Source organism: Chelmon rostratus, chromosome 9, assembly GCF_017976325.1.
Source record: "Chelmon rostratus isolate fCheRos1 chromosome 9, fCheRos1.pri, whole genome shotgun sequence".
In the NCBI taxonomy this organism is placed as follows: Eukaryota; Metazoa; Chordata; class Actinopteri; order Chaetodontiformes; family Chaetodontidae; genus Chelmon; species Chelmon rostratus.
The window spans coordinates 13,746,551-13,773,213 of record NC_055666.1 but is presented as its reverse complement, the minus strand read 5'-3'; the positions used below and the strand labels follow the sequence as shown (position 1 = coordinate 13,773,213).

Sequence of the window (26,663 nt, the reverse complement as noted above, 5' to 3'; positions counted from 1 at the left end):
GAAGGAAGAAGGATAAGAAGGTAATTCCCAGCCATGATTCAGTGTGTGATATTTGATGCAGCGCTGGTCGATTCTTCCTCTTCTCCTGTGTGAAGGCAGCCACTGTGTCTGGCTGCCTGTCAACTATCATTTCATCCTGGCTTCAAGTCCACTGTCAAACGGTCTGTGATGGGAGGCAAGTGGAGCCGACAACATCAGTTCTGGCAACTGTAACACTGCATCTCTGTGCACATGAGCTTATCCGCTGAAACAATTAGGAAGAAGCAGGCTTAAGGATGCTCCAGGATTCATATTTGAAGGAGAGAGAGAAGTTCTCTCTCAGATCTTGAGATCTGAAATAGCAACCTTTCAGCCAAAGACTTCTCTCATTTCTGCCTATTATATATCATCATCTCTTGTAGCTTTTGTTACACTGACAATTATAATTGCTGCTAAAACGCATATGAATGACTAAATTCAAAGCAAGAGACCCTTCAGTTCCTTGAATCTGATTATGTGTCAGCATTATCAGCCTCATTTTTCTCTCTTTTGTCCTCATCTGAAATCATTGTTTTTTCTGTAACAGAGGAAGTTGAGTCCTGAGTAGCTACAGTGGTTTGCTTTTTGTTTTACATGCCAGTTGCACTAGTTATGATTTCACAGGTCAATCTATGAATTGAAGAATAGTGAAATTAATTAAAAACATTGCAACACAGCATAAGACATGTCTACATAAAGTTAATTAATAAGTAATTATAATCAATAGCATAGTTTGTGGAATTAATATCGGCAAAGGCTTTATATAATCAGCCAAAATAATTGCTCATTTAGTTCCATTTCTTTTGCCATGTGACCCTTTAAAAGGAAGCACTGTCTAATTCAGGCCCCTTATCACATGTTGCATAATGTGTTAGTTGTGAGCAGGTCGACTAAAGAGGTATTTTTCTTTCTCAGGTTGTTGGTTGTTTCATTCAATAACAATTTTAGGCATGGAAACATAAAACCATCAGCAGATTGAAAGAGGAAAAGCAAACGTTAGAACTATGTTTTTCTCCTCTCGGGTTCTGTTAATTATCTCGTGACCCCATGAAGATTTATCTTGTGACTCCTTGCAGGAATACAGACTCCCGGGCTGGGAGCCTCTGAATTAGTGGGCACAGTGTTTGAAAAGCAGCAGCAAAGCTGGTATGACTGTAGACACAGTCTTGTTAAAATATCTCTATACCACAGGCATAAATCTTATATCCATAACATGACTGCATATCTGAAAATAAGGCTAACAGCACAGAACAAATGAACATGGTCGTACCTTGGCTTACGCTTATCAAGTGTCTGGGAGTAGTAAATCAGTCTAACTACATTTTTTTTAAATTCACACTGAGCAAATGTGACTGCAGTTTTAGGCTTTCGAGTAAAAGCAACCTCAGCTCCGGCCGCCATGACCCCATTTTTCCTGTATGTCAAACCTTGTGTCGTTCTGTGAAGTGATCCTGAGACGCTCGATCAGCAGCAGTATCACTTGTTGAGTTCCACATCAAATCCAGTTCTGCCATAACAGTGTAATCTTTGTAACTGCCTGTGGAAAGGCTTTGATGTTGTTTGTGTGTCAGACATCTTTAAGCCTGCCTGGCCCTGCTGTGGCTGGGGAAGAGAGAGAGAGAGAAAGAAATGGTTAACAGGCCGTTTTATCTCTGCGTGTTGTGTCCTTCAGCCCGTGAATGTTTTCAGCTCCAGCTTTCTGTCTCATTGCCCAACAAAAGGACTTGTAACACAGGCAGCAATGTCGGGCCTGTCCGAAACAATTTGGGTCACACCGAGAGAGATAAGAGGGGTCCGTCGAGACTCATTGTGGGCCGTAGTGCAAAATCCAAGAGACTTGAGAGGAAAATATGGAGAGAGCAGTGGAGTCAAACGTGGATATCAAAGGGAAAAACAGAAATACTCTGGACTCTACAGTAGGATGTGGCAGGAGAGAGATGGGAAATGAAGCACTCAAAGCAATTTAGGTGAGAGAAAGTAATAGAAGAGCTGGGCATAACAAAGTGGTGTTTTAAGTCTTAAGAGAAACTGAGTTAGGTACAGCCAGGTGTGATAAGTGGCTTCTATTGAATCTCAGAAAATTGACAGAGTTAGAGGAGAGAGAGAGAGATTGGAAATGAACAGTCAATAGAGGGAAATGAGCAAGAAGTCCTCAAAGGCAACAAAAGGATCACAAAAGCAGACAGTGCTTGAAATGGAAATGGGTGGAAACAGAAAGGAAGACAATGAGAGGAAAACTATGTGTGGGGATGAAGAACGGTCAAATGAATGAACATGGGGGATAAAGCGAGAGCAATGTGTGACAGACCCACACTTCTGCCAGAGGAGGAATTTTAATTGAAGGCAGATAATGTTTAGCTGTTGGTATTTTGCTCCCTCTTTCTCTGCTCCAGACCGTGGAAATGAAGAGCACTTTGAAATGTTATCTGTCTGGTCCTGAAGGGTTATATCACACACACACACACACACACACACACACACGCACACACACACACACGCACAAACACACACACAGACCACCTTGGGATTCCAGAGGTAATGTCACCTGAATAGCCAGACCAGATAAATGTTATCTGTCCCTTTTGCAGCTGCAGTCTGTTACCTGGGGCGTCCTCTTGTTTTATAGCAGCTGCAATAATGACACAATCCCAAACTATAACTATAATACATATGTTTGTATGTGTGTGTGTGTGTGTGTGTGTGTGTGTGTGTGTGTGTGTGTGTGTGTGTACGCACATGCTTGAGTCCCTGTTAGGATGCAGGACATGGTCTGGCGATAGAATGAGGAATATGACTTGACAAAAACAGAAACTCCTGCTTAAAATCTCCCACTGGCTCTGTAGGGTGTGTGTGTGTGTGTGTGTGTGTGTGTGTGTGTGTGTGTGTATGGTATGTGTGACATGTCTGCAGCACCTTTGATGTCATGCTACAGATGTCTACTGACAGTGTAATCCAGGTCTTCACTGGGTCCTGTACTCTCTATTAGAGTAAATACCTGTGTGTGTGTGTGTGTGTGTGTGTGTGTGTGTGTGTGTGTGCATGCGTGTGTGAGGGAGAGACACAGAGAGAGACTTCGAATGAGATTATCTTTCTCTCTGCCTGATGCGTCTATAGGATTCAGTGTATTTGCATTGGGTAACAGTGCGTTTTTCCCTCTTTTGTGACACCATATCCAAGAATTAGAAGTCGTTCTCAAGATAAAATCCTAAAATCTTAATTTGGATTTCGACGCGACTCTCTGAACGCTCAAAACCTTTGCATGTTTTGCAGCAAACCTCAATTCTGAAAGTGCCACCGGAATGTTAACAACCTCCTACTGCGCAAAGCTGGAGCACGAGGTGGAGGATGGCTCTTGTCCTTCAGGCACATTTATCAAGCCCTCAAAAGAAACAGAATGGGAGAAAAAATATGTCAATCACACGCAGGAGAGAAAGAAAAAGAGAGACGGAGATTGACAGACAGAGAGGCGGAAGGCGACAGGCAGAGGCAGAGGTCTGCCTGAATTGCAGGCAGACCCTGTCAGTCCCACGGAGCCGATGGAACGAGGGATTTGATTGGCTGTGACAGAGGCTGGTGCATACTTTTAATTAGCGGTATCATTAAACATATTGTTCAGTTTGTGCTCTCTTTGGGTAGCAGCACAGAGAGCAGCATCAGCATGCTTGACGATGTTGGATCAGCTTTCTTTTTAGTTGCGCAGAGGAGTGTGACCATGCATAAAAACACAAACACACACACACACACAGATTCATCTCCACTGAGGATAAATTGCAGCGATCAAGTGACCTCTCACTGCAAGGCATCAGCTTCTGTTTCCTCTGGGGGAAAGATGACATGTGGGACTTTAAACAGACAAATGTCCACTGTTTGTGTGTGTGACCACGAGTGCATAGTTTCCCACATGAATGAAATCATTCATTTAAACATGAACACTAAATGGTCAACTGATAGAGATGACGTTGCTCGCACTGTATTCCTGTGTTTGTGTGTATGTGTATGTCAGATTGGGTTCCTATGGTAACTGTCAAGAGATAGCAGCAGGTCAGTGTGTGTTTGCTCAAGGAGGAGAGTTGGATGAGAAAAAGAGAACGCAGAGGGGGAAAGCACACAGAAGCGATGAAATGAAAGTTTGATAAGGAGCAAGAATTGTTTTTTTTTCCTCTAATGGCAGCAATGCATTGACAGCTTCCCCTCTCCTCATTATCTTGTGTGTGTGTGTGTGTGTGTGTATCTAGCCTGCTCTGACACAGAGCTCCACAGTCTGGCTGCCAGACTGAAGGACTGGTTCGGAGTTCTCCACCTCGACGCCAACAGAGACCTCAAATCCTCTGACAGCCTCGACTCCGCCACTGGACGTGAGTACATCCCCCACAATATTTGTGTGTGTGTGTGTGTGTGCATGCACAGCCCTTTTCTGTTGAGCAGCTTCACTTTTCAGTCCTCATGAGGGCTGCTGGTGATGTTGACAGCGACCCTGTTCTGTTCTCCGTAATGTCAACATGTCTGAACACATGTCAGCTGTGCCACCGCTCACACACACACACACACACACACACACACTCAAATCTCAGAGTGCTATTCGAAGCAGATAAAAATGTAAGTGACCTGGACATGCAGTTTCAAAACTGTTCACTTCAACATTTTCTTTCAATCTGTTTTTTTTGTCTCTGTGTTTTTTCTCCTCAAGACTTTGACACCAGCATCTTGCCCATCTGTAAGGACTCGCTGGGCTGGATGTTCAACAAACTGGACATGAACTTTGATCTCCTGCTGGACCAATCAGAGCTGAGTGCCATTTACCTGGACAAGTATGAGCTGTGCATGAAGCCCCTCTTCAACTCCTGTGACTCCTTCAAGGACGGCAAACTGTCTAACAACGAGTGGTGCTACTGCTTCCAGAAGCCTGACGGTGAGGAGGGGGAGAGGGCTGAGGAAAAAAGTGATTGCTGGAGAATGATGCTGACATAAAAAGGGCAAAGGCAGAGAGGAGATCGAGAGTTTAAGCGGTACTAAATGTGTTGACTTACGTGCACAGTATGTCAATGATCACATAATGACAATGTGTTCACCTCAAGCAGGTATTCAGTTGGTACTGAAGTGAGAAGAAACCAATGGAGACATGTAAAGCAGCAAAGTCCAATAGATTTAGCAGATGACTTACTAGTTCAACACTAAATGAGCATACTTCCTAGCTTCTCTATACAATAAAGAATCATTATATTACTTATAATAATGCTTATAGACATTTCAGTGCATCTATTTTCAGTTTCTATTGATTTGAATACATGATATAATAAAATCATCTGATTGCTCATTTTCCCTTTTGGCTTTTATCGTCTTTGTTTAGTTCACCAATCAAAAAACAGTAAAACATATTCAACCTCATGCACCTGAGAAATAACTGATGAGAATGTAATAATAACATAATAATAAAAACAATGAAGTAGATAGTACTGGTACCAGTTGTGTGTGTAATAAGTCACAGAAACTATGGAGTAGGTGGTAAGACAGACAGATAAGAGTTGTTTCAGATAATCCTGGGGGAAAGACTAAACATGCTCTCTTAATTGAACTGCTCTGTATGCTCTCTGGTTGTAGGACTGCCTTGCCAAACTGAGAAGAGCAGGATCCAGAACCAGAGTCGAAGGAAGAGCCTCATAGGTCAGTCTGCACGATTGACAGCTGTCAGTCACTGAGTCCCGTCTAAGAAACCAACATCGCCACCTTTTAAAGCTAACAAACACGCACACCAGCATGAACAAATGGTTTCTCTTTTTGGTAGTTTCAAGCAGACAAAAGCAGTCAGTGGCATTACGCATACGGTGCACACACTATGAAGCACATCCTGACTTTTTGTGCACATGTCATCTGTCCCCGCCGGGCGGATCGTTTGGTGGTCCAGCTCGCAACAAAACAGCATGAAAAATGAGCTTGGACTGGGTCAAATGAAGGTAACAGAACGAGGTGTGTGTGTCCGTGTGTGCATGGCTTTGTGTGCGTGTTATTGAAAGTGACTGCTTCCCTTTAAGCAGGATGTATGGTTGTTGTCCTGCAACCTTCACAGCAGTAATTGATTGTTGATCTCCCTCTGTGAATACACAAGAACTTTGGTCACAACTACAGGACACACAGCCTCTGCAGAGGAGGGATCAGGTTCCACCTCGATTTCGGTTCATTTAATGTTCTCAACTCTCTGCCCGTTTCTCATATGTTCACTTTCTTTCTCTAACCTTATTTTCCCTGTCGTCCTCTTTCCATCTCCAGGCTCTTACATCCCTCGTTGTACTGAGGAGGGCTACTTTAAACCAACCCAGTGCCACGGCAGCACCGGCCAGTGTTGGTGTGTGGACAAATACGGCAACGAGATCGCTGGCTCCAGAAAACAAGGCAACCCCAACTGTGGTAAGACCACAACACACACATCCACATGTTCTCATATAGCTAAACAAGGGTTTTGGCTGTGTTGTGGTTGCCTTTATTGTCTCCCATTTGTCTAGCTGTCTTTCAGAGTTAGTGCTTTGATCCAAGTGGACTGCTGTGCATCTGGTGCTGGTACACACGAGAGACTGCAGGATTTCTCTTTAAAACATGATGTAGAGCACCACAATTCCTACTTTGTTCTATTTCTTTGCTCAATATCTCTCTGTGCCTCTCTGTATCTTTACCGGTATCTAAGCATCAGTGATCATTTAGGAAATAGATAACATTAGGCATGCCTCTGCAGCCAGACTGGCTCTGAATCAGTCATATGTCTGATTATATCTGCCTCTGATATTCTGCTCATGTACCTCTGATAAAACACCAGTGCCTTGCAAGTCAAGTTGGAAAATCCATCACACTTGTCAGCAGAGTGCAGTGTCAAAAGATTTGTTAAAAACATGAATTTGCAGCAGTGACTGAGTTGCACGTTTTGGATGAGACTAAACACCTGAACTGCTGGCTGATGTTGCCGTGGAAGAAGATGCATTTAGACAAAGAATATATATAATTAAGTTCTTTGATATGTCAAAGTCATGGTTAATAAGCCAGCAGTGGAAATACAAAGGGAATCGCCAAAAAGCCAATAGATGCACTTTGCTGCAAATCAATGGCCATGGGATTTCTCTGTGGGAAAAAAAGAACAATAATTAGCAAGAAAGAATCCAGGCAGACATACTGATTACCAATCAAACAGCCACCTCACAGTCACAGATTACAGCTCACTCGAATGCCAGTCTAATGCCAAAGCCAGTAATTGCAGCTTCCAGTATTGATGAGGTGTCTCTCTGGTCACCACACACACACACACACACACACGCACGCACACACACACACACACACACACACACACACACACACACTGACAGCAGCAGTCCTTCGTCTCCGGTCTAACAAGCTCATCTAACTCTGGCTGAGTGGCCTCAGGCTAGAGCAGCCTGGAGTTCTCCCATTCGGCCTTGCGTAGAACAAACAGGTAGCAGTGCAGGAGCTCTCTGCTCGAGAGCCTGAACACAAAGACACCAAACAGACTTTAACACTGTAAGCGCCACTCGACCAGAGTACACATGTACCCAGGTGTAAACAGGCTGTCTTGAACCGAACTGAGGAGGATTTTGAGGTCCCAATTTCACAAAATGCTGGAGGCAGCAGCTGAGATAATGACTCCTGTTTCCACTGTAGCTACAGAGGATTCAACATTAGTGCCAAAAAACATTTAGCTTCAAAATGTTTGCAGGTGTAATTTGATGTAACTGAGCTCGGCCGAACACCTCGCTAGTTAAAAGACCCCTTGACTCTGAATTCTTCTGTATTAAGTGGAGGAATGATGGATGGGAGGTTTGTGTCTATACTTCTTCTTATCTTCTCCTGTGCCACCATTAATTGTCTGAATATGAGCAGAATATATACAGTACACTGATCGGTCTTATATTTGGCTCGCCACTTATGATGAATAGTGAAGAAATCAGAGTTATGATGTCAGCCTCATGGTAATGTAAGATGAAAAGTCAGTGGATAGTCAGGAGGCAAGAACCCTTTTGACCTGCAGGGGGCGCAACAGGAAAAGTCAGAGGATCGCCAAAGCCATTATGATTCCTCCTCTGGGGACCATGAATGTCTTTACCAAATTTTATCATCAAATTTATCAGCATCTTTCCATGCTTCTAATCTGGTCATGTATCTCCCTACAGATGAGGACCAGGAGACATCGGGGGATTTCGGCAGCGGCGGTGCAGTCGTCCTCCTCGATGACCAGGAGGAGGAGCCATCACAGAGCGTTCGGAGCCGGCAGAAGAAGAGACGGGGCCGGATTCACCCCAGAGGAGCCATCGAGGACGACGAGGACGAGGAAGACGATAAGGATGACGAGATCGGCTACATTTGGTAGCTCCGCTCCATTTTAATCTGCCATCAGCCGACCAGGAAACTCCGTTAACTCAGCACAGATCTGAAGCCATTCCAATGTCTCCTCCTCCAGTTACCTTGGCAGCAGTCCATCTTTTGGCTCCTGAACTTGCTCTTGTAATCTCTGTCCCTTACCCATATCTCCCTCTTCAGTGAACCTCTTCCTTTTCAAGTGTTTCGCTCTTTCCTCAGACAGAAAACAGAGAGCCTATTAGATTTCAACAACTGTCAAGACCCTGTCAGAGTTCTGCTCAAGCTGTCCACTTTCTGCTTCTACCTTCCCCCCAAACCTGTGCTCTTTAACCTGCTCTAACATGGAGTCACTTCTCTGTTTTCTCTATTACTCCCTCTATCTCCTTCTTTCTCTTATCCCACCCCTCTCTCCTTTCTCTGTCTGTCCATGTCAGAGCCTCTGGTCAGTCTGTGAGCCCAGATACATTAGCTGATGTACTGGATGTAAATATGTTTCCTCCAGGAAGGCCAGATTGTGGATTACCTTCCCCGTACCTCCATCAGCGGTTCATTCTCATGTTCTGTGTTCCACCGTCGGGCTCCTTCCAGTGTTCAAAGATGTTTCCACAACACGTTCCCAGGCTCTGAGATGCTCCCTCTCTCTCTCTGTTACTTCATGGAGGATTGTAAATTATTTAATCGTTGATCTTGAATGTCCCAGAAAGCCCAGGAAACAATGAGATTAATGATGTATTGTCGTTGTTGTTGCATGTTTCTCATCGTGTTTCTGTAAAAGAGAGATTTACCTGGCCAGGTCTAGCTCTATGCATCTCAAACAGAAAGTGATGCCTATTTGGCTGCTACAATACGTCGTTGCTATGTTGATGCTGTCTAGTGTCTTTTTGGTTCTTCTCCCAATCTCAGGAGGTAGGAAGTTGCATTGCAGAGCGATAGCAGTGTAGAAAAGCGAACTGCAATGCCTACAGTCCAAATCTGGGGCGTCTCAGCCAGCTATGCTTTTACGCATTGGTCAGTAGGGCTGCTGAGGCTCTTTGACTGTGCAAGGACACTAGAGGAAGAAGCTGCTCCTGAGCTGGGAGGACACATGAAGTCGGGCAGGCAGAGGAGAGGCTCTGTTCTGCCTACCAACATTGGATATGTTCAGTGATTTAAAATTGAAATCTTCACCATGTCAACTAAGTGAACTTTTATTTGTAACTTTGAAAATTTAAGTAAAGTGGCACTTTGGGTGTCTTTTGAACCTTACAGGTCTGTGTCCATGTGTCTGTTGTTCTCCTGGTCTACCATTTTCAGCACAAGCCTCACATTTCATCTCCTTTCACCAAATCATGACGAAATAAAACCACATCCTAACCCTCACTAGGAAACCAAAGACGTGTTTATGTGAGTTTCTCATGCTTTTTGGATTTATTTTTTCTGGCGCTCAGATTTCTCTGCAGTAGAACAATCAAAGCCCTCCATCAATTCTGACCTTTTCCAACCTTGAGAAAGCAGCCTCCCCTGTTAGCAGCTGACATAAATGGTAGCGGCAGAAAATACTCTTATCACTTGCCTCTGAGAGAGGAGAATCACAAAGGCGGCAGTGCTCAAAAGAACATAAAAGCTTAATGAGTGTTTTTGTAATATCACTGGCTAATGGGACAGCTGACCCCACTGGCTTGAAACTGCCCGCTCAGCACTTTGGAAACACACTGTACCAACAATCGGAGGCTAAAAGGACAACCAAATCTTCTGGCTTGAAACAGCCTATTCAGCAGTTCACAACACACCCTGCCAGATACAATAGACAATGGATTTAACTATGTGCATCAAATTATGCCAGAAGCTGTGGAGGGTGTATAATCACCCAATTCTGGGACCCTGGCCAGTGCAGCATCATCTGTCATCAGGCCACATGACAAAAGATGGAAAGAAAATGTTGCATCTGTTCATCTCTCATCACATGCCTTTTTTTTCTGGATTGTACCAACCTTATTCCTTTCCTCATGGGAATTATGGGCCCCCTTTCACCAAAGCTGTGCCTGCAATATGACAGGTGTCTTTTTCATTTCTTTTTTTGGAAAATAGTTGAAATGATGGGTGAATACAGCCTATCATACCTTAAAGGAAAATGGGAAATGCACTTATCATTTTTCCTGTCAAGAGTTAGATGAAAAGATTGATTCCACTCTCGTGTCTGTTCGGTAAATATGAAGCCACAGGCAACTTACTTAGCATAAAGATGGGAAATGGGGAAAACAGCCTGACTCTGTCCAAAGGTCATAAAATCAACCTACCAGAACCTCTAAAGCCAACAAATTAACATGTTTATCTCCTTTAGCCAGGCTAGCTGCTCCATGCTTTGTGCTAAGCTAAATTGGCCGGTAGCTTCAGATTTACCAGACAAACACAAGAGGAGCGACAGTCTTCTCATTTAACTCTCCATAAGAAAGATAATAAATGTCAGACTTTTCCTTTAACGTGTGATAGGCTGTGTCCCCATATCATTTAGGCTATTTTCCAAAAAATAGAAAAAGAGCTAGATATGCTACTGTGCATTATCCGAGGCCTTCTCCAGGTTGTCGTCCCATCCTTCAGTTGTAGGCGGTGTGACAGGTTGTGTTTCCACATCATTTGTTTCCCCAATTATTTCCACCAGTACAGTGAAAGGAATGACAAGAAATCACACCCTTAAATTTATGAGAGTATCATGTGGCTACGAATAATGTGGGTGTCTTCAAACGATCAAAAGCCCAGACTATTCTAATTTTGATGGCATATTATTCTTCCTCTTAACTTGTACCTTCAGCCACCGTAAGCCACATCTTTTACACGCCAGCACTCTCACAAACTCTCATTATTGTTTCTGCTTCCCTCCGCTCTCCCACTCACTCTCCTGGAGTGAGTTCCATCTTCATCTCAGTAAGGGAGATGCGTGGTTGTGTTTTATCCTCGGGGCACTCTGTTCCTCTGTTTCATTTCTCCACTGGCTGCTTTTTTTATTATCCACAGATGGCTTCCCTGTCGGGTGGCTCCTCCCATCGGTCTCCATAGAGACTGGTGATTGGCTACGAGTGGGGGGGGGGGGGGGGTGTCCACAATTGGTGGTCTTTTTTGGGGCAAAAGAGAGCGGCTAAAGGAACTTTGCTATTTCGTGTGAAATGTTTCTGTAATTATTAGTTTGCCATTAGAAGGCTGTTTGTCTTTTTCCTTTGATATGATTATTGATAAACCAATGTATCTAACTATTTCCAGTTTGAGAATGCTCAATTAACAGTAAGTCCATCATAAGCTCAGCTCAGCATGCACCAAATGTTTTCAGCTACCTTTCCTTCATTAAGGTGGTGTGTGAGGTTGCTTCTGGTTTCCTTACATACTGTACAGTCCATAAATCAGTCATATGGTCATTTATGTTTCTCTTGTACATTTTTGAATGCGTTAAAAGAAAGTATTGTATTCAACAAACACAAATTATAAAAAAAGATGATTTTTTTTATACCTGGCTTAGCTTTGTATCTATAGTGATTTTAAGTCACATGACTGATTGATGGACTGTGTATGAGGAAGCCTGTCACCACCCTAATCAAACCACTGAATGTTAAATCTGCATTAACTTTGCAGTCCCGTCTCTGGCCACCTGATGAGTGTAAGTCTAATATTCACTCTCCTTAACTTACCCACCAACGTCTAAGCTGCTAAATGCTCCACTGTGTTCACCAGGAAGTCACTAACTTTGTCTGCCTGTCGCTGTGTGCTGGGCAGGTAGCATACAGTTGTTTTTTTAAATCTTTTCCTCTGTGGCTGAAAACTACGCTGATGAGACCAGTGAGAGTGAAGTGAAACAGTCAAGTGAAAGATGCTGAAATATTCCATGGAGCTGAGAGGAACTGAAGAGTGACTGTGGGTTCATCAACACAAGCCATTTGATCCGTTTTCAAGCTAAAGTGATTGATTATAGCAGCTGTAAATCTGTCATCACTCACTCGAATCAACTTCATTTAGCGCCTTAACTTTTGCTGCATCTTCTTAATATTGAGAAGTTCAGACCACTTCGGTAAAAAAAAGACCACCCTGCAAATGGAGTCTCCTCACAGCCTCATTTTGCATACCCACCATGTAACTGGGCCATGAGCCAAGATTGCCACTTTAGCAGGTGAAAAGTCCAAGTGGCTCTCCAAAGTCCTGAGGGTCCAGATTGCTGCTGGTTCTTCCAGTTAGTTTTCATTCTAGCTGTGTGATCAAGCACCAATTTCGACCCACAACCGCAGGAGAGTACAATTAACTACCTGACAGAATAGAAATCCAGCAGTGCTCCAGAGCCCAAGGACCAGATTTGAGGATCACTGGTCTAAAGCCCGCCTATGTAATTGGCAGAGACATTGTAATAAGCAGGGATCATCTCTCCCTAATCTGTCACAGCCCACCACTTCCACTCGCACTCTCTTTCGTGCTTGGCTGCTGCTGCACCAGCCAACTTGTGGGGCGTCTGAATGGATCAGACCCCCTCATGCCCCCCGGTGGAGGTTTCTTGGATCGTTCGCATCGATGTGGTAACCAACAACACTAGTCCAAATTTGCAAATTTAGAGAGAGATTATACTGGTCTCGTTAATACTCTGCCAGTGAGGTCCCTCCGATAGCACTAAATTGCTGGGTGTAGCCCTCAGCTAAATAAATTAAACAAGAAACAACTCATAAGCGGTTCCAGTGGCTTCACTCCTGGCAACAGTGATAAATTAAATTGGAACTTTCAGGTGAGCAGTCAGGCAAGACGGAACCACATTAAAAGGAGTGTCACATTACCCTCACACCAATAAATGTATTCACCCATTTGGCTTTTCTAATTCATTTCGTCCCTTATCTGATCGTCGCTACTGTATATTTCAAAGCCAACTCCACCTTGTCCACCAGGAGCTCTAATGCTGTTGTTGCTGCATTTCTTCCTCAAAGAAATCCATTATTTTTCACCCCACACAAATGTGACTTGAATTTCTAAACGCAGTGTGTGGCACCACTGCCCTCTAGTGGCCTGAGCCTTGCTTTGAGTAGAGGACCACTTCACTCTGTGGCTGGTTACATGTGGCTTTGAATGAAAGATGCTGCTCTGAGGGGAGCCCTGGTGGCTTAGGGGGTTAAGGCGCTCACCATATAATTGAAATGCCCTTGAGGAAGTCTAGCTGAGGAACTTATCATGTCATCCACCATTTTTCTCTTGCTCCCCTATTGTCCTGTCAAATCTCGCATAAAAGATTCCAAAAAATATAGCCTATGCATAAACCTTGACAGCAACATTTTATTCATCATCGCTATCACAGCACAATGTGATTTATTTTTGCAAAAATCTATTTACAATTGCATAAATGTTGTGGTTAACATGGACTCGAACATGATCAAAGCATAGGAGTGAGTTTGCATAAGAAAGGCACTTTATGATGATAAAAGACACCACAAAGGGTCAATATCTCGTGTTCATTTGTGTTTTATACACTGTGTTTCTTGGAGGATCAGAGGTTTGGAAGGGAAGACCTCCTTGTCTTGATTTTGTATAAAAAGCTTTGGGGTATGGCTGTAGATTAAAGGCACTGGATTCAAATGTTTGCTGCTCTTCAGGCCAACTTCACACTTATCCATGGTTTCACGGTAAATAACAAGCAGGTTTGACCTCTGCGCTGTACTTTTTCAGAGGCTGAATAGTCCCACATCGATCAGATGGAGCTCAGAGCTGGCCTCCTCTCACCAGCGATTACTCTGAGCAGCAACTTCGAGATCCCTGATTCGTGGTAGTCGACCACTAGCGCCGCCCTCCAGGTAGCCAGACTTCACTGCGGGCGTATCTGAGAGCCTCCTCTTGCTCTTATTCAGGTCTGGATAGGAAGATAAATAACTTGATCATTTTCACGAGAGGAGGCACACGCCACCTGCCACGCTAACAGATGGAGAAGCAGATCTGAGTCCAAACTAGGACATCAGATTCTCACCTGAAATTGCCAGTAACATCTTGCGTCTGGCTCCAAAGGTGGAGACACCCACTTCCTTCAGATCTTCATCAGACAGAGTGAGGAATGTCTGGTAGTCAATCTGGATGAGTACAGATAGCAGTTGCATCATGATGCTCATTCATAATGCATATCACTTTTGGCCGGGGGACATGTGTGTGCTTGTTTTTTTTATGTGTATGTGTGTGTTTCTCTGCAGCAAGTTCTCAGCCCACCCAACTGAAAACCGGTTTCATGTGTAAGTGATGATGAAAATGTATATGTTTGCACTCAGAAAATGATTCTTTGCAAGCCTCTACACACGTTTACCTCTTGTTGTTCAAACACATCGATGTATTTAAGAAGGCCAAGTTGGCTGAGCAGCTCAGGCAGGTCATCTGTCAACTGAGGGGAGGGGCTCCGCTGGCTGCAGGTTGACGCCCTCCTTGACGAGCACACACCTTCAAAGTAGCTGCTTGGGAAGCCGTCCGCTAAACATCAGAAGCCAAAGTGCAGAGGAAAAGGTTACAAGTGGCCCAGTTTGTTTTGTAGAGCTTAAAAACACACTTAGGTAGGACTTACGCGGTTTGTCGTCTCTGCTCCTGTTCACTGAGGATGCAAATGCAGGGAAGGAGGAGGTGGATGAGGAGAAGGTGGATGGGGGTGAGGAGGGGGAGGAGGAGGAAGAGGAGGAGGAGGAGGAGGAGGAGATGGGCATGGAGGAAGATCCACGTCTGTCCCTCCAGTTCTCCGAGTCACTCCCGTTATACACCTTCCCCGTCTGAGCAGCACATGACAGGAAGGAGACAGAGAGACATTGTGACGGTATTAAAAATTAACTGGTGTTCCTTTCATCTGCCAACATTTCACAGCAGCACCTTGTACTTCTGTCGCCACCCCCTTCTTTCATCTCTCTTCTCTTTGTCAGCGCTAGAGGTCATGAGACAAGTGATCACAAATGCTCTTGTGTGCAGAAGGTTTCAGAGGACATAATATGCATAGATCCAAAGATTTAATAAGAAAGGCGATTAATCATGTTTCTTAACCAGCTCATTTGCCCCCCTTGGCTGACCTGGGATCGCAGCGCTCCCTTAGGAAATTATCAATGCGGAGGGCATAGTGTGTGCTTCCTCCCAGCTGCATGGGCCTCAGAAGAAAATTGAACTCGTCGGAGGAATGACTCTTGCTCTTATTAACCTAAGCGAGTCTGCTTCTCCATTGCTGGCTACCGAGCAGTCAGAGAGCAGCCGTTCAGGAGGCTTTTTAAAAGCCGGGGAGATGAGCTGAAGCAGCTCAGGTAAACAGGTTGCTGAGGAGTGACTGTGTTGACTGAGGCGATAGTATCAGACCCCAGGTAATTGAGCGTACAAATTGGTAGTACTTACCACACAGTGAGATAAATGCTTTAAACTGTTAGGGGGCAATACCAGTAAATGAGACGCAACAGGGGTGCTTGTTTCACCGCACTGCAGCAAGAAACATCTTTGGCAGCTCAAAAGAATTCAGCAAGTCCCCTCAAAATCAAGCCAGCTTAAGCTAAAATGGACAATCAAAATGAACCATGCTAAGAGTGGAAGTCAATTCTATTTCAGTTAGTCAAACCAGACATCAAATTATGATGCTCATTTGTACCTGATGCTGGCTATTGATGGTGCTCAGGTAGGGTTTGTAGCTGCGTCGGCTGATGTTGCGCAGCTCTTTGACGGCCTCGGCTGGCATGGACTTGGAGAAGCCAAGGCCACTCCAGGTGTCTGTGGGCGTCCGGACCTCTGTGACCACAGGCTTCCTCTGCATAGCTGACATCAAGCATACAAACACAGGGAAGGTTTATCATGTCATGTAGTATTAGCGTTTATTTTAGAGTCATGTTTCTGGCCACTTGGTGAATGTAAATCCAATATTTACTCCTCTTTCAGCTGTTCCTCCCCATCAACTCCTAAGAGATATATCTGGCTCAATGATGCTAAAAGTTCACCAGCTAGTAACTAACTAACTAACTAAACTGCAGTAGCTGTCTGCAGTTTAGTGCTGTGCATGTAGCGTATTAGAGCCTTTTACTAAGAACAAAAAATATGAGGCATTAAAATTCGAAAGGATGCAGTACACTCTCTATCAACAAGGAACACACCCTATTTTTCTCTGATAATGTTATTGTGAAGCACAAATCCAGCTGAAATTTTTCAATTTTTTTGACATTAACCTGGAGGTCTGTGTGGTGCTGAGGGGAACTGCAGAGTCAAGCAATAATTCACGACGAGCAATCCACTTTGATCCACTGTAAATTAAAAAATCTGAACTATAGCACATTGATGTAACATACAAAGTGCACATAACCACAGTCGGTCCATCATGAAAATGCAGGTTTTCCACATCTCCTCTGATATTCTGAATTGGACAAGTTCGGTTCAGGTGTTAAATAATGAATCACAAACAGTGCTTCTCCTCGCCAGCATGCGGCATGCTCAATAAAACTCAAATTACTAAGACTGAGACAGATACACACACTCAAATGACGAACAAGTGACCCTGGCACACTTTTGGCAGTGAAACAGGATCCATGTGTGAGTGTGTGATAAAAGCTGTAACAGCTCTCCAAAGACTGTGATATCAATAGGATTATAACCGGTCGTTTGTGTGTGTATGTGTGTGTTTTTTGTGAGTAAATGTCCCATTCATATACTGGCATATGGGTGTCTTAATGACTGTGAGGCAGATGGCCCATTCAAACTGCTAATTCATAATCCCATAAAGCAACACTAAGGGAATTTAGTACCATTTGGCTGCAGATCTTCCCTGTATCTCTCATTCTGCATGATGGATGAGGCAGTGTTTCCTGTGTGCGTGTCCATGCATGTGTGTGTACGAGAGTGCACGCACAGCTGTGGTTCGGTACATATGTGTGTTGTCTGCAATGTGTATCTGCCCCCTCTGAATTAAGTGGGAGTGCCAGTGCTACTCTATTATAACTTTGGCACAGTGAAGCCCATAAACAGGTCCCCTTCATCAGTTGTCTTGGCAGTGAGCAGCACTGAAATAGGGCCCCCTCTATCAAGCCCCTGCCTCCGCTCAGGATATTAATGTATTCCCTCCATAACATGCTTGAATAAACTGAAAAGGCTACTTCAGCCCGGAGAATCATATGGCATTAAATCACATTTTAACAACATTATGACCCAAACTTGTGCACTTTTGCAGAAAAATAAATAATTCCCTTGATTTAATGTTGTTTGAAGATCTGATTTAAAGTACTTTTCCAGGATGTGTACTGTTCAGCTCCAAAAACAACAGCTTGGTTGTCTAAGTGCCTGTTTGACAAAGCAAAACAATATATAGAAAGAATTTAGGATCAATTTTCTCTGCCAAATGTGTTTGTAATATATTTATCTGCAGTATTCAACAACTATAGATCAATAGAAAAAAGAAATGCTTGCTTAACGGTGCCCTAATTGTTGTTGCAGAAGCCTTTGCAGAGCTGCTGATACCACAGTAAGACAGGGGGAAAAAATATTAAACATTTAGCAGCACTAACCTCTGGTTGCCAGCAGTTTCTTCTTCTCATAGTCATAATCCTACAAAACACAAACAGGAAATAGAGTGGGTAAATAATCCATGAAATTGATTTGTGTTTTTTCCTCTGGTTACTGAGGACAGGCAGGGGCAACCTAACTCTTCCTGCTGGAGGTAAACTTGTTAGTCGTCCATGCAGTAAACTTTGAGAGCGAGAGATGACAAATAAGAAGGGAAGCAAGCAAACACAAAAATCGATTCTCAAAATCAAATTGCGCCGGGGTCAGGGACATGAGGATGAATCGGTTACATAACACCACAAATAAAACGTTCCTGTCATGTTCAATCAATCTTCAGTTTGATGTGCAGGACATTAAATCTTTCCCCTCTTTCTCTCTCATACACTCTCCTCCTCTGCAAGTAATTGTCTCTAAAACACTAAACACAGTCAGTGTCAAAAGTCTCTCAGGGGTTCAAAAAGACCTGATTGTCTCTCTAGTGAGATAAAGCTGCAGCTAAAGAAGGTTGCCCATAGATGCAGAGCACCAATCTGTGGGGGCAAAAAAAGAAAACTGACCCACAATTCCTGTTCTTCCTCACCTTAGCCTTGGATGATTCAGCGCGAACATCCTGAGCCAGTGTCACGTCCCTCCTCAGGCTGTTCCTCCGCTCACTCCTCCCTCCCTCCATCTCTGCATTCAGCAGTCTGGCACATTCAGGACACACACACACACACAGATGGAGAGATGAGGTTAAACTGTTGTGAGCTTATGAACTCTTTCTTTAGCAACAGCAGCAATGTGATAGGAGGATTTGAAAGACAGTGCTGTGATGCTCTGTAATTAAGGATCACATTAAGGGAGAGCTGCTCCATTACAACGGCACAGTGCTACAAAGTTTTTCTATCCAGAGAACCACAGAGACAGAGACTCAGCAGAAAGCAAACTATAGATGAGGTCAACAAGCTGTCCTTTTCTGTGGTTTTGTGTCCTTGACAGATTGGGCACATGCAGGTGTGTGTCTGTGTGTCTGTGTGTCTGTGTGTGTGTCATTGTGAGTAAGTCTTACCTTGGTCCCCTCAAGGTTAACCATTTATTTTTGGGTTATGATTTGGTTTTTGGTTTAGGTTAGAATGACACTTAGACTGCAAAAAGTTAAATCTAAGTAAGAAGAAATATCTTAAATCAAGGAAATATGCTTGTTTTTTGTCTGACAAGGTATACCATCTTACCAGGCAGTTTTTATGTTAGAGGATTTCACTTGTTTCAAGCTTTTTTGTACAACTTCTTACTGAGATTTTCTGACTGGTTCTGAAAAGCGAAATATTTGAAACTAGAACAAGAATATAGCTGTTTGAGCAACACTGTCAAGTGCAAAACTGATTTGTCGAAGTCAGAATTTCTTTATATCAAATTTTCCTGTTTTGTTGACAGATAATTTTGCTTATTTTACTTTATATTCCCCTATTTTATTGTTTTATTTTCTTGTTTTTGAGAACTGAGTTTTGCAGTGCTGATTAACATTAAGGTAAGTCATCACAACACCCTCAGAAGTGACTAAAACAGGTGATTGTATCTGTGTGTGCTCACCTGTATGTTAGCGCCTGCCCCGTTGAATGGCGTCTGCCCTGAACAAAAACCTTGGTAATCTCAGGACCCTGGAGACTCCCCCTCCGGTCCATCAATCCCACCCTGCTGATACTGCTGACTGCATCACACTTCTCAGATGATGACACCACCACGACCGCAGGGCTCTCATCCTCTGATTGGCCAGACATGTCCTCATTTTCTAGGATCTGAAGAAGAGGAGAGAATTCAGCGCTCGGTTTCAAGATGTCTCTATCAGGAAGGATTTGTTTTATATCAGTTCGACTGTAAACAGTGAAAAAACCTTCTCCAGTGGCCGGCTGTCTGTTCCTTTCAGTCCTGTCCTCCCCTCGTCAGCAGGAGGGGTGAGACCTGGTGGAGGGGAGGGGCGGGGCTTTGAACCACTTAGCGCCTCCGGGGTGGGAGCAGGAACAGAGCCTGTCAGCAAGAGGGGACGAGATAGTGAGTAAAAGATGACAGTGTGTGAAAGTGTGTGTGTAAAAGACCGCCCAAATGGAAATGACAGAAAAACACTTAACACACAAAAAGGCCAAAAGAATAGCAATACTGTATGTAGAATATGTAGAAAGTTGCTGTAAAGAGAGATTACACAATTTACAGAATCGATTACAGAATTTGGAATATGTGATGATGGTGTTTCTTCTTTCTCCTTCACCAGAAAACCTCAAAACAAAAAGTATTAGGTGTGAAGCAGAAGTAACATGCTGTGATAATCCTAGAGGAAACAGAGAGTTACTTTTGCTCTCAAGATAACATACAAAAACCAAGAAAACCAATATGTGTCAAATTATTGTGTGAATATTTTCAAATTATCCTGAGTGAACATGTTCTTGCCAGTGGTTGAAAAAGTAGTGAGATCTTTTACTTGAGTAAATATAGCAATACCACAGAGTTAGGTACAGTATCTGAGTACAAGTTCTTAGTTATTTTTCATCACTGGTCTTTGTGGAAAAATTAGACAATCGAAGTGAAAATTGGTGCAGTGTATTTGCTGGTGTTGGATCTCTGGGAGGACAGGACCGGGTAGCTGCTGTCTATCTTTTTTGGCCAAAGGTGGAAATGTTAAATTCTAAACATAGCGTCTTTCCAATTTAGTGACATTTGGATGGAATCACACCAACACTGATACACGTATGTGTGCATGCTCACCCTGCTCAGAGAGACGAAGCTGCTGAAGCAACATGTTCAGCCAATAGTTGGTCAGCCCGCTGCCAGCTAACATGGGGTCAGGGGTCATCTCTGTTACCTTAGCAGTCTCGCAGGAATCCAAGCCCAGGAGCAGACGCCGGGCCTCATAAAGACAGGAGATGTTCCTTTCGAGACCTTTCACCACCACTGACTGATAAATATACACCAATACAGAGTTTTGCATCAGTATTCAACACAACACAGCATGAGAGACTTCAGGGCAGGGTAGTTTTTCATCCAAAATCAAAGTGAACATTCAAGAAACATTTCAAGAGACACTTCTTAATCCAGCGTGTATTAAATTAGCAATCACAAACACTGCTGTGTAGTCCTAGATTGAAAGTGAATTCAAAAAGCCGGAACTGGTGGAACAAAACAACAAAATTACCATTTCTTTTTAGATGGGGGCAATAACAAAGCAGCAAAGCTACATTGATAAATTGTACCTTGCTGGTTTGTTTCACTTTGGGCTTGACACTGATGAAGACTCCCAGGTTTTGCATCATCTGAGCCATTTTACAAGGATCTGCCTCCCCGTCCTCACGCATGTCAAACATCAAACACACAGGCAGGCAGTCCTGGATGTGCACACAAAGGCACACAGAGTGTAAAAGAACAACAAATAAAACTTTTTGTTATTACAGCTCCAAAGGAGGATATAAAGATCACTTGGCGACACAAGAAACAAGAATGAAAAATAGATAACAAATAAATGCACTTGCTACTGTAATTCTTTCTAAACAAAGACAATACTGCACCATGAGCTGCTGCCGAGCCAGACACACTCCATCAGGGCTGCCCTGGATGAGCAGTGATGGAGGGCTCTGGGGAGCACTGAGGTCTGGTAGGATGATCTGAGTCTGGGTCTGATGCATGACGCTCAGGAAGTGAGCTCCGTTCTGCCCCAGCAGGAAGAGATGTTGCTGGGAAGTGACATCCAGCTGACTGCTCACCATACTGCCTGTGACCTCCGACCCCAGCAGCAGGTCCATCAGGATGCAGGTTGCCTTCTGCCAGAAAATGATGTATACGTGATGTTATGTTACATGATATGCATTGATTAGATCTTATTCTAATGTGCATGAACTGTAAACTGGATTAAATGTCTCTCTCTCTTTGACACTAACCTTGACAGCAGCTGCGTTACCCTGCAGGCCCCAGACAGTGCAGCAGCTCTCATAGAAGGCGGGCTGTGCCTGAGGATGAGGTGGCACGGCCCTAAAGGTCACATTGACCCCCAACGTCTGCACTACCTGCTGGATGAGTGGGGAGCCTGCATCTGGCAGAGTCTGGGGCACCAGGCTGACCGGGAGGTCAAAGGTCAAGGACAATGGCTGCAGGTCCTAGGCCGAGGAAGATTGTATGGAAAACAAGGCAAAGAGTGTGATGGAGAGGGGTAAATAAAGAGATGTGACAAAGACAGACAGCAGCCTTCTGACAAATATACCTGTCTTCTTCATGCCAGCCATTCTATTAATCACTCTATTGATTGTGTGTCTTGACAGGAGAAGAAGAAATTGAGTTTTGAGACAAATATAAATCTATAGTCTCAGCTCAGATTGTACATTGACCACTCACTCTTATCCTCCTCCTGGCTTCCTCCACTCCCTCGATGGGCCCAGCAATGGAGACCTGGGACAAGTTGAATGAAAGAGATGGCTTTTCAATGAGATGTTTTTAGCTCCTTAAATTCCACTTGCACTCAAAAAAAAAATTGTTGAGTTTGACACCAGAAGGCTCATTGAAAATCCAGTTATAAAGAGTTTTGCGATCATGATTTGTGACATCACAAGCAGTATTGCAGCCAATCCTGGACCAGTGTCCATCTCCTGTGAAGCAGTTTAGTACTTTTGAAATGACTCATATTTACATAATCATAGATTCAGGACTGGAGTAGATGTAGTTTTAAGGATTTTAACAAGATAGATTCTTTTTATTGGAAAAGCCATATCAGCAGTATTAGTCAAAGCACAGTGGTTTTTACAGTAAAAAACATGTCTGGAGTTGCTGGCTCAGTAAACTGCTGTCTTAGTGTCACCTGGTTGCTTTTCTCTCCAGTCGCGTTGTGGCGGTTGGAGTCCGGGAAATGGATGTGACATGATGTGACCTCCATCACCTTTTTGATGTTTCCACCACCTTTCCCAATCACGTGGGAGTGCTCTGTATAGGCCACATCCATCTTCAGAGTCACCTTGTTCACCTGGGTTTCATATAAACAGTGGCGTCATTTGTGCAGATTCGTTTTTAATATTTTGTTGCCTTCAGGCGTCCATGAGGGCGTATTCAACATGAACAAGCAGAAATTAATAAAAGATCCAGCCAAGCTGCGGAGTCTTTCCCTCCGACAGGTTAAATTTTACAACAAAAAGATTTTCCAAATAATTCAAACACTCACCCTGGTTTCCAGCACTTCTAGTATCTTCTTTTTGGCTTCTAAAACATTGGCTCTCTTCCCCTCCACCTTCACATGTGGATCTGGATGTAATAGGAGTTCAGTTTAGATGGTTTAGTTTGTCACAGTTAATGGCCAATGGTAAATTCAGTAGTGGGAGCAGAAAAGCAAGCGACAGGAAGGAGATGAAACACAGAGAACTGATTTTCACTGTAATACAAAGACTTTGTCACCTTTCTTTGACTTGGCTCCAATTTTTAGCTTGGACGGCCATTTCACCTGAGTGTCAGTTTCTCTCATCACCTGTGGAAACACGAACAATGGGAGGGAGGGAGAAACAAAGACGGGGCCGTCATTGTGTGCCACAGAGATACGCAGACAATCAGAACACACACATAAACGTTTCCAGACACACAGCAGATCGCTAAGAATACAAGGCCTCATCTGCATTTCAAAGACTGCAATTATCACCTCCATAAAACCAGTAATCATGGATTCAGAGTGTGGAACAAATGTGAAAATGGTGACAAGGATGCTCTCGCTGATCTGTAAGCTACATTTAAGCAGGAGGCTTTATGCACTGGTGATTATTGGTGGCTTTCACTGAGGGGAGCAGCTTTTCTTTTCTGTGTCAGATGTCGGTTCATGAATGAAATATTTCCCGGTGCGGAGTTCTACTTACTCTCTCGAAAAACTCCTCTCCTGTCTCACCGTCTCCGTGCTTTGGAGCTGAGGGGCACATGACATGCAAACACAAAGAACAGACAGATAAAGATAAAAGCACATTTCAAAATTCCTGCAGCGTCACGTTCTTTTTGGTCAACAGCACAACATTCCTCTGTTTACCGCACAAGTGTTCAATATCAAGCATGTGTGTAAAGTCAACACTTAAATGTTGACTTGGCTGAAATTTGCCAACTGGAACAAGAGGTTGCCGGGAACATAAACAATTTTAAAAGGCCATCGCTCCACGGTGACATTTACAGGGTACGAGGGGGACCCAGGAACGCCCTCAACCCCCCTCATCACTATGGGATACGCTGGCCAGAGCTGAGGAATGGGAAGACAACAGTATGGGGTGGAGAGAGAAGGTGGTGGTGGTGGTGGTGGAGGGGGGGACCACAAATTAGCCTAGAGACAGCTAATCACATCAATGGCATTTGCTGACGCAAAGACCTCCCACTTGACCAAAAAATTAAATTACAACTGCAGAATCAAGAGAGGGAACGTGTATTAAAAAAAAAAAAGCTGAGCGCTCGGAGTGAAGTCTCAAGTGCAGTCAGACAGATTATCACCTAAAGGGATGAGATACAGAATTTACTGCCTGACTGAGGCTGCTCAAACAGCCGCAAAAGCACAGTCCCACCTGCACACACATTAAAACAAGCCGCAGTTATCAGAGCAGAATTCGCTCAAGCTTTCCCATCAGGAGTCTGTGTGTGAGGACAAACAGACAAACATCAGCCTCTATCTGCAGCAGCAGCACGCTGTCAGAGAGAGTTTCCCCAGTAACACAGGGGAGGCATTTGTCATAAACCTGCCAGGCATCGATAACTAACAGAGGCAGCTAACTCTGCCTCCTGGATAGGAATGATAATAGCAAAAGCGACTTCTGAATGCATAAGCCATTGCAGGTCATAAATCATGGTGATACAGCAACAGGAGTTTAGTGGATGGCAGTTATACTGATGGTGACGACAAGGGCGCAGCCAGCTGGAGGTCCTGACAGACACAAGGGGTCAGGGAGATAACAGAGGCTGTGAGGAAGAGCACACAGGAAGGCTTCAAACACAGAATAACTTTCAGAAAAAGCAGCTTGGGGGGAAGAACGTGAGAATGCAGTCAGTGCCGGCGGAAAAGCCTGGAGCTCAGGCACATCTCAGCCCACTCACCATACAGCATGTTCTCCAGCTTCTTCCTGTCGATCCTGAACCTCTCCTCCACCCACTCCGGGTCCAAACTCTGCCCTCTTGCGTTCTCCTGCCCCGGCCCCCCTTCCTCCTCTTCCTCATCCTCTTTTTCCTCTCTGTGACGCTGGGCCTCGCTGGGCTCAGGCCTCGCTGCTGAGCCGGGTTCTACGCTACTTTCCAAGTCAGGCTGCTGGGGTGCTGCGGTGGCCGGGACCGGAGCGCTCTCCTCGGTGGTGGCGGCGGTGGCCATAGCAGGACTGAGCCCTCGTCAGTGTTTGTGTGTGCGTGAGGACGTGTGCATGTGTGTGACCAAGGAGACCGGCAGGGACAGAGAAAAGGGGAGAGAGGGGCAAGAAACACCCCCCTGTGCCTTTTCTTTAAATCCCCCGCCCCCTTCACTTAATTTAGTACACAAATCTAAGTCTCTCTCTCCCTCTCTCTCTTTCTCTTCAAGCTGTGTGAGGCTTGAAGGATTTGCTGCAATGGCCTCGCATTGCACGGATATATAAGGAGAGTCACTTCTTTACTCTAACACAGGCCGTGTTTCCTCTATCTGATGGGCTCCAGGCAGACAAACAAAATCTACAACGCCGCCTGAGGCTCACTCTGCTTCGAACAAATCCTCTGTAATCCTCAGTTCAACGGCCACAGATTATGTGGATAGATAGTCAAGGCCTATGATAAGACAAGATACACATCTCACCCACACACGCACGCACACACACACATCCTGACAACCCTGAAAACCATCCTCACACCAGCAAACACAGCTAACAAAATAAAGGGGTCATCCAGTTGGGTTCCACCACACGTCCGTCCATGTCTGCCCTCCCTCCCCTTCCTCTGAATGAGAAGTGCGAGGGCTTGAGATTCCAGAGGTTGGGTGGAGGGAGTGGAGGAGTGTATCGCAGCAGTGAGCGTGTGGTGTTTGAGTGAAGGGGGAGCTTGCAACAATGCTAGGGATTAAAAAAACACCCTTCAAACAGTGATGATAAAAGTACTCATATCATTCATTAAGTTAAAGTACCAAACACAATGTAAACATACGACCTGAACAATGAAATGAAACCATCTGAGAGGTTTAGATTGGAAGTCACTCTCAGGTGTCACCACTGACAACTCATAGACATCCACTCACTGTCTCGCTCACTGATAGAATATTTATGAACTTACACTATAAGACAGACATTGTGTGGGAGTTTTCTCATATTTATTGCCTCGGCCAAGGAAGTTGTGTTTTCAGCCTGCTTTGAAACTTGGTGGAAGGGTGTAGCATGGGCCGAGGAAGAACTCATTACATTTTAGAGCAGATCCAAATCAGGGGGTGGATACATTAATTATTTTTCACTTTCGTTGGCATTGCAATATTGAGCGTTTGTCCTCGGTGGGCTAAATGTCAATATCAACATCTTAAATTCCAGCAGATGGTAGTAAAGTTCAATAGTGAAAAAATGTAGTTGTAGAAACACAGATTTTTCCTTAGGAACACACAGTTTTTCATAACAGCTGTTGCACCATGTTAATTACATATTTGCACATATCTACATCCTAATGAAGTCTTGTCTGGATTTCACAACTATAGTAAGACAACTTGCTTGCAAAGATATTTTGGGAACCTGTTTTTCTCTGGGCTCTCTGCAGTCTACTCAGTGGTTAGATTGAATAGGTTTAAACTGTGATTTGTTGGTCCACAGTATGTTCAGCTGCATTTGACACTGAAACAGGAACCTGAT

At 44.1% G+C, this 26,663-nt stretch overlaps 2 protein-coding genes across 4 annotated transcripts in view; one reads left to right on the top strand and one right to left on the bottom strand.

Annotated features, from left to right (window-relative positions):
- Nucleotides 1–9,571, top strand: part of spock1 (SPARC (osteonectin), cwcv and kazal like domains proteoglycan 1) — a 99,009-nt gene extending 89,438 nt beyond the window's left edge. For 2 of the 3 annotated variants that reach the window (XM_041944105.1, XM_041944104.1), the window contains 5 exons: nucleotides 4,254–4,373; nucleotides 4,706–4,927; nucleotides 5,617–5,679; nucleotides 6,283–6,420; nucleotides 8,187–9,571. In XM_041944105.1, coding sequence (XP_041800039.1) covers nucleotides 4,254–4,373; nucleotides 4,706–4,927; nucleotides 5,617–5,679; nucleotides 6,283–6,420; nucleotides 8,187–8,383 — 740 coding nt within the window. In that variant the 3' untranslated portion in view covers nucleotides 8,384–9,571. Of the gene's footprint in view, nucleotides 1–4,253; nucleotides 4,374–4,705; nucleotides 4,928–5,616; nucleotides 5,680–5,800; nucleotides 5,944–6,282; nucleotides 6,421–8,186 lie in introns of those variants that run through there. The other variant, XM_041944106.1, reaches the window with a different exon arrangement.
- Nucleotides 9,572–13,737: 4,166 nt separating this feature from the next.
- bicc2 (bicaudal C homolog 2) lies at nucleotides 13,738–25,180 on the bottom strand. Its single transcript, XM_041944508.1, has 19 exons — nucleotides 24,913–25,180; nucleotides 23,703–23,749; nucleotides 23,254–23,323; nucleotides 23,024–23,103; nucleotides 22,667–22,828; nucleotides 22,207–22,260; nucleotides 21,756–21,971; nucleotides 21,387–21,638; nucleotides 21,075–21,206; nucleotides 20,590–20,779; nucleotides 19,724–19,857; nucleotides 19,423–19,628; nucleotides 18,434–18,539; nucleotides 17,856–17,895; nucleotides 15,960–16,122; nucleotides 14,909–15,123; nucleotides 14,657–14,817; nucleotides 14,330–14,429; nucleotides 13,738–14,215 (listed from the first exon to the last, which is right to left on the bottom strand). Exons 1-19 carry the CDS (start codon nucleotides 25,178–25,180, stop codon nucleotides 14,085–14,087), a joined length of 2,727 nt encoding a protein of 908 aa, XP_041800442.1. The 3' UTR covers nucleotides 13,738–14,084.
- Nucleotides 25,181–26,663: the final 1,483 nt, after the last annotated feature.